Below are 8,117 nucleotides of genomic sequence, written 5' to 3' on the forward strand. Positions count from 1 at the left end.
GCTAGATTTTGATTTCAATTTGCAATTTTTGTATACATGTGCAGTAAATTTGTGAAGAGATTTTGATAACGTATTGAGAAAAGGCATATTTGTGATGTAACAAGGCTGTGTTGATCACGTTACGGACACTTATAGAATTTCCTAATTGTTGCACAAAAATCCCATCGGCACAAGTGAAAAACAAAATTATTGAGAATATTTTGTTACATAAATCAATTAAACGTATAAAGTGCTGGGGCAAGTCTGAGTTTTACTTCTTAAGAAAATATTTCACGAGAAATTCAACTTACCCACATACAAGGGGGCATTTTCCACTCTTCATTGCAATTTATACAAAATAGGATAAATTACATACGATCCCCCAGCAAAATTCAGTTAGAAGACACACTTCTCCAGTAGATTCACATAGAACATCTTCAGTTTATCTTTATTAATCACTTGTGCCAGTCTAATATATGCATCTATAGTTATAAATTAATAAATTTTGCAAATAAACTCCGAAATGGGTGCACCAGAGTTCTTACTTACTCCTCTAACAATACACTAGATACAAGATGATGTCCGTAAACTATATTTAGATTTCACTTGCATAGTAAGAATCGTACATTAAATTAAAAGTCTACTTTTATTTTCTATAAAAACAGCCATGAAATAGCAAAAACGTGAGTACGGTGGCGTTTCCGGTTGGCGGATCTAAGTTACTGGCAATTTTTAATGAAACTGACAACAAGCAATTGTCTATTTATTTCATAAAACGTCATCACTGAATTATTCAATGAAAACTTGATTTAAATGATATAAAAGAAATAAGTTGTGATAACCGATTAAAAAGAGAAATATGCAAATGATTTTCGTCATTCACCAATCTTAATATTGACGGAAGCTTCTAGAACATCATATAGCATCGAGCCCGATGTTAAAAAAAAACGAGGCGCTTATAGCTGAAAAAAGCTTTTGTGTGAATGGTCATTGAAATAATGGTAAATCATTGATATCACTATAAGTTGTGAATATATTTATATATCGAAAGACCATTACATATATATACATGTATGTAGTAGGTTTTCCTAATAAATTTATCGGTAAAATTTGTATATATTCCTTACTGAGAGCGTCGTGGCAACGAACCCGAAGTTCAATTTGTACTTCGTAATAAACTTGCTTACATGTAAAGAGAAAATTAATGAATAAGGTATTGTTCAAAAACAATTAAAGATGTAAAATTTTGTGCTATAATCAATACATTTTTTTTAGGTCACCTGAGTCACTCAGGTGACCTATTGCTATCCGTTTTTGTCCGTCGGCGTGCGTCGTGCGACGTGCGTCGTGCGATGTGCGTTAACATTTGAACATTTTTAGCTTCTTCTCTGAAACCACTCAACCAATTTCAACTAAATTTGGCATATAGCATCTATGGGTGAAGGGGAACAAAAATTGTGAATTTCATGGTCCCTGCCCCCCTGGGGCCTGAGGGTGGGGCTAAAGCCATCAAAATTAATGCAATCTTTAAAAATCTTCTTCTTTACTCCTGGACATCAAGCAGTCAAACTGTTGGCACCATTGTAATAAGCATTGAGTCCTCTACCAAAATTGTGAAATTCATGGCCCCAGGGGCAGGGGTTCTGGTGCTAGGGCGGGGCTATATAGATCATATAGTGAAAGTGCATTATTTCTTTGAAAATCTTCTTCTCTGCTCCTGGGTATCAAATAAACTAACTAAGTATATAGTTATGATGAGTAAGAGTGCCTCTGCCAAAATTGTGAAATTCATGGCCCCAGGGTCAGGGGTTCTGGTGTTAGGGTGGGGCTCTATTGATTATATACTATTAGTGAAAATGCATTAATTCATTGAAAATCTTCTTCTCTGCTCCTGGGTATTAAATAAACTAACTAATTAAGTACATAGTTAGGATGAGCAAGAGTGCCTCTTCCAAAATTGTGAATTTCATGGCCCCTGGTTCAGGGGTTCTGGTGTTAGGGCGGGACTCTATTGATTATATAGTGAAAATGCATTAATTCTTTGAAAATCTTCTTCTCTGCTCCTGGGTATTAAATTCAGTAACTAAGTACATAGTTATGATGAGCAAGAGTGCCTCTTTCAAAATTGTGAAATTCATGGCCCCAGGTTCAGGGGTTCTGGTGTTAGGGTGGGGCTCTATTGATTATATAGTGAAAATGCATTAATTCTTTGAAAATCTTCTTCTCTACTCCTGGGTATTATTGAAACACATTAAATACATAGTTATGATAATCAAGGATGCCTCTTTCAAAATTGTGAAATTCGTGGCCCCTGGATCAGGGGTTCTGGTGTTAGGGCGGGGCTCTATTGATTATAAAGTGAAAATGTTTTAATTCTTTAAAAATCTTTTTCTCTGCACCTGGGTATTATTTAAACAAACTAAGTACATTGTTATGATAAGCAAGGATGCCTCTTCCAAAATTGTGAAATTCATGGCCCCCGGGACAGGAGTTCTGGTGCTAGGGCGGGGCTATATAGACATATAGTGAAGGTGAATTATTTCTCTGAAAATCTTCCTCTCTGCCCCTGGGTTTAAACATACTAATTTAAAAGTACATTGTTATGATGCGCAAGAATGCCTCTTCCAAAATTGTGAATTTTATGACCCCAGGTTTAAGGATTCTGGTGGGGGGGGGGGGGGGACTTTTATTGATTATAAAGTGAAAAAGCAAAATTTCTTTGAAAATATTCTTTTCTTCTTCTGGTTAAAAAAGCAAAGAAGCTAAGTGTATAATTATGATGAGCAAGACTTAGTGTGCTTCTTCCAGAGTAGTGAATTTCATGACCCCTGGGTCAGATGTGCTGGTGTGAGGGTGGGGCTCTTGATAATGTAGTGAAAATGCATTAATTCTATTAAATAATTCTGTTTGCTCCTTAGTGTTAAGCAAATAAACAAAGGGATTAGTTATGATGAGTAAACATATGGTCCCAGGGTCAGAGGCTCTGGTGTTTCGGGGTTGGGTGTTTGGGTTGGGGGCTCTATTGATAATATAGTGAATCTGTAGTAAAAATGCATTATTTATTTAAAAATCCTCTCCACACCTGGGCATATCTGAGGCAAACAGAGTAAAAGTTTTTATAAGGAAGGGAATTTTTACCAGATTTTTGAACATCTGGACCATTTAGTCAAGTGTTCTGGTCCTGGCCAGGGCTCTATTAGTTTGTATTCTACTGAGAGGAGTTATAACCCTTTGCCATTTACTTTTGATAATTTATCACTGTAAATAATGTACTTGAAAGGTAAATAGAATAAGAGAATTATGCAAAAACTTTTATTGTATAATACAAAAAGTACTTTCATTGTTTTAATGATCAGATAGACTTGTAAGTAGTAGATATATAAAAACGAGACAAAAATAACTTGTCTTATTAAATATTCATCAAAGACCAAGAGAGGCCAATGTAAGAGATTTCAACAAAGGATTAAAATAGTACAGAAGCATTGATAATTTGTTAATATACTGTATGATGATAGTGATAAATGGGGAACAGATTAGAACCTAATTTATGAACTGTTAATGAATATTAAGACCAATTATTTTGTTGATCATGATCCCCCTATTTTTCTTGCTTTTGGGCAACAAAGCTTCACCTTTCAGTTCATTTTATACTCTATGCATCCTTCAAATTGTTGTCTCATACTCAGGTGACCGTTAAGGCCCTTGGGCCTCTTGTTTTTTTGTTTTTTTTTGTATCAAATACTCGGCCTATTTATAGGGCGTTAAAAGCTAATTTTACACAGTTACTTGAATCTTGGTTTATAAATATGTACGTATCTTATTGATATGTAAAAAAGTATAGTACATTATTTACATATCAGTAAGGTATAAACATATTTATAAACCAAGACCCAAGTGCCTGTGAATTTTGACCCCCCCCCCCCAAATCAATTTACCAGTAAAATGTGCAGATTCAGTGCTTTTATACTTGACGGAAATGAAATAAGAGCATCTGAAGTACAATATCCATAACATAGTATAACAGATTTCACAATAAACGTCAATTAATGAAATTGTTAATTTTCAAGTTTTTACAAAGGGGAGTGGGGGTGGGGTGGGGTGGGGGTGGAGACGTACATTTACTTCAAGCGAGATTTTGAACAAAGTATTTCTTCCTGCTATAAGCCTGTAGGCTGTCAGTAGAAACTACAAAATATTTTCTGTCGGTAGTAGTATAGATTCAATTCCCCGCGCTTGCGCGGGATTTCATCTAGTGATTTATAAATTCTAACTCTGTCTACGGACGTGTAAGGAGGAACGTTTCATATTCATTTTTGTTATTGTCTGAATACGTACATTATCAGAAAGAGAAAGGAATAACGATATTGTATTGCAAATAATCACCATCATTACAGCACATAGAAACTTTAAACAACAATTCAGACACCTGATTTAAACATCAACGTCGAAATAAAATCTACATGCCATGGGAAGGAATGTAAAAGTTATGACACTTTCCCCGTCATGACTGCTCAAGTTTGCTGTGACTTGACGTCATATTCTATTATGACGTCATATCTGGGTAGTTCAGAGAAGTAACAACGGCTGGTACACTGTGATATTTATCGGACAGTCTTATCCTAGCCGCGAAGAATATGAAACAAAAATTGCTTGTGAACTCATTTTTACTACGCCTCAGACAATGCAAAGATCCCTCTCGGTGTTTATGGGTGTAGCTGCGCTGCAAATGAGGTCCATTACGACAATTTTCAATCGTTTTTGGTTCTGTATAATTAATATTAATTTGATAAAATTATAATGTTCAAATTAAGTTAAATGAAATACAATTGCATTCACTTACATGTCTTTTATAAAAGCTGGATTATTTCAGAAAATGACATAAACTACTTTATGTCGGATGTTTATTCATGTTTATATTGATTATTAGTAAATTAGCTGACACAGAAACCCTACCGACGGCCACTATATAATCAATACAAATTACTGCGCAGAGAAAGTGCGTGATGACCAAGGGAGATTGAACATAGTTCAACTTACAAAAAAGTGTCAGAATTATGGCATTCTAAGCTGGGGATTAAGTTATCATGTCTTTAAAAACTCATCAGATGTTCATGGGCGGATACAGGATTTGTGATTAGGGGGGGCGTGGATAACTTTGTTCAGGCAGGGGGTCTGGGGGCCGCCTTAAGGCCCCCAGTGGGTCCAGGGCGAAGCCCTGGGTGGGGGCCCAGGGGGCGAAGCCCCCGGATGCTCCTGGGTTTTCGTGTATTTTAAGAGTAAAACCAGGCACAATAATAGGGGTATTGGTTAGTTTATATGTACCAAAGTTTAGCATTATTAATACTAGTCATATCATACTTTGAATATAGGGGGCCCAGGGGGCGAAGCCCCCGGAAGCTCCTGGGTTTTCGTGTATTTTAAGAGTAAAACCAGGCACAAAAATAGCGGTATTGGTTTGTTATATACCAAAGTATGGCATTATTGATATTAGTCATATCATACTTTGAAAATTTTAGGGAGGGCGTGCGCCCCCCACGCCCCCCCCTTAAATCCGCCAGTGATGTTGGTAGGGGATACACCATCCATACGTTTCAATTTTTTTTTCAACGGTAGAAGGACATTAATCTCTGAAAATTAACAAAACTATAGCAGAATTATATTCTAGAAATTGATCTATTTTGATAAATTGCTAAAATTCACAGAAAGTGGAGGTGTAACACTATTAATACCTTAGATGCCTGTGATGGTTAACAGCTCTAAAGGTACAAACAGAAAAAAAACAATCGTGCCATGCGCTTGCGCTTAACATATTCTTTTTTGTGTCGCCTGCAGAGCAGAGCAACACTTAAAGATCACTTTACCCTGCGTTTGTCTGTCTGTCTACCTGTCGGTCACACCTTGTATCCCAAGAACTGTAAGGGCTATGGATTTGATATTTTGCACATATATTGCTTGGTACTATGGGTTTTGTAAATTGCCATGGATACCAACCTTGTGACCTTGACCTTGACATATGACCTACTTTTCAAAATAACTCATAATGTCGATATACAGCATATTTTTTGACATATAAGAGGTAAGGCTGTGCTGTTTTGTATGTGCACCAATTGTCACTAAATACGATGAAAAAATAACAATTTGATCATATCATGATTATGTAAAATACCAAATAAAACCAAACCACAAAAACATTGTATGACTTTTTTGGATTAATTTATTTAAGTCAACGCACAAGCCAGCCACTGAAACTACACCATCCACCATGAGCATAATTCCCATAGGTAGTTCTTATATTCACAAGGTCACCAGCGTTAAGTTTCACCGGCAAAACCTGGGTACAGCTGAGATAACCGGCGGTTGATCCTTCGTTATTACAGTTGTCTCGCTCTCTACTAACTCCATTTACTAGCAATTCCGTGTCAAACACTTTTCCCGGCGCTGTCAGATTCTCCCAACTAAAGACGTATAATCCAGTAACAGGAGCCGTGAAGTACCCCGTGGATGGGTTGTAGGTTTTATGACTGTCGAAGTGAACACCATTATATACCACATTAGTCTGGCGGTCACGAGGAGGGGTGAATGTGTTGGTTAGATATGCAGAAAAGTAAATTGGATTGGAGTCTAAAATGTGAAGAGAAATCAATGCCAAATAATGCAGACCAATAAAGTATATGAATTGAAATCTCTAATTATCGTCTCATAATCAATGCTCTTCACTATATGAGAGGTTCAAACAAATTTATTTTCATCTTTCTATTAGCACAATGAAGAGGCATGTAGCTGCTAGCAGTATTAAAAAACTAGAGCTTACAAGTCATAAAAAAAATCACATGAACAGCGCGTTAAACATGAAAAAGTTGATTTAAACAAAATCTAAAGTTAGTCATATTATGATCATTAAACTCAAAACATGTCTTAAAGCAAAGAATAAGCAAAGAACGATGTGAGGAATAGTTTTTTGTAAGTAAGTCAAAGATTAAGTTCCAGGTCACGAGATCTGTAATCCGCGTACTTTGTAAATGCTATTTTTATATGTTAAAAGTACCGTCATGTAGATATCAAATCATAATTACTATCGTTAAGAAAGGTAGAATGTCATTATAATTTGTGAGGGTAAATATGTATAGTACAATGTCGTTAGGTCTAGTACTTAGCATTACACATGCCAAAATCTAAATCATTTTACGTGTTTTAGGAAAAAAAATTACAGCAAAACATTTTATTGAAGAAACAAAATGTTGGTTAGAGGTCAAGGTTAATGTTCCAAGATAAGACAAAATGTATTATTTGATGGTCTTCTGCTCAAAAGATAATGGTACATCATGAAATATTATCGAAAAGTAGATCAAAAGTAAAGTTAGGGGTTATAAAGTTAGTAGTCATAGCTTTCTACAAAACCTTTTGTGCAATTAAATACATTCGAAAATTATTAAATCTTTCTTTCATTTCGTTCAAATGATAAGAGGTATTACAGACACATAGAAAGGCATACTATTCTCAAGTCAAAATGGTTTGTATAAAACAATCTACTCTGTACCGTACTGCTTTCAATCGTCATAAAGAAACATCTCATAAGACACTGGTAATACTAACAAATTATCTTTTTTCTTTTATACTTCAAACTACAAATGTACAGTTGGTGTTACATACTGTATTTTTCAACTGTTGCAAGTCTTTGGGTGAGTTGTTGAACGGTGGCCGCCAAATTCTGAACAGTAGTCTCTAAATGAGAAATCCTTTCGTTTGAATTCGGAGGACCTGTGACCAGAAGACGTTGGACTCTCTGTCCGTGACAAAGGACAATTGTACTTAGAACAACGAAATTTGTAGCTAACATGGTACTTATCTTATAAGGATCGAGGAATAAATGGTTAAAGGTCTCTTGTGCCTCTCTGTACATGTATAATGTGCGTGGTTGTTATCAAATATGGTAACTGAAGGTATTTTCGAACGAAGACAGATAAGTCATTCCTAAACGCTATTATCAATAAACTGTACTATTTGGTTAAATGTCAAAAAATGGCCAGAAAGATACTATGAAACTAGAGCCGAGCTCGTTGCAATGCAACGAATAGGTCTTCCGTCGGAGCTCCGGACAGGACAGAGCGACCTTGAGTCAAGGTCATGCAACATTTTAA

The 8,117-nt window shown here is 35.9% G+C and overlaps 1 protein-coding gene across 1 annotated transcript; it reads right to left on the reverse strand.

Moving 5' to 3' along the window:
- Window positions 1-6,202: 6,202 nt before the first annotated feature.
- LOC133176907 (uncharacterized) lies at window positions 6,203-7,827 on the reverse strand. The gene is made up of 2 exons (XM_061311965.1): window positions 7,630-7,827; window positions 6,203-6,600 (listed from the first exon to the last, which is right to left on the reverse strand). Exons 1-2 carry the CDS (start codon window positions 7,814-7,816, stop codon window positions 6,203-6,205), a joined length of 585 nt encoding a protein of 194 aa, XP_061167949.1. The 5' UTR covers window positions 7,817-7,827.
- Window positions 7,828-8,117: the final 290 nt, after the last annotated feature.

The sequence above is a fragment of the Saccostrea echinata genome, unplaced genomic scaffold (genome assembly GCF_033153115.1).
Source record: "Saccostrea echinata isolate AGI-Se365-2 ecotype Australia unplaced genomic scaffold, CSIRO_AGI_Sech_v1 ptg000084l, whole genome shotgun sequence".
Classification (NCBI taxonomy): domain Eukaryota; kingdom Metazoa; phylum Mollusca; class Bivalvia; order Ostreida; family Ostreidae; genus Saccostrea; species Saccostrea echinata.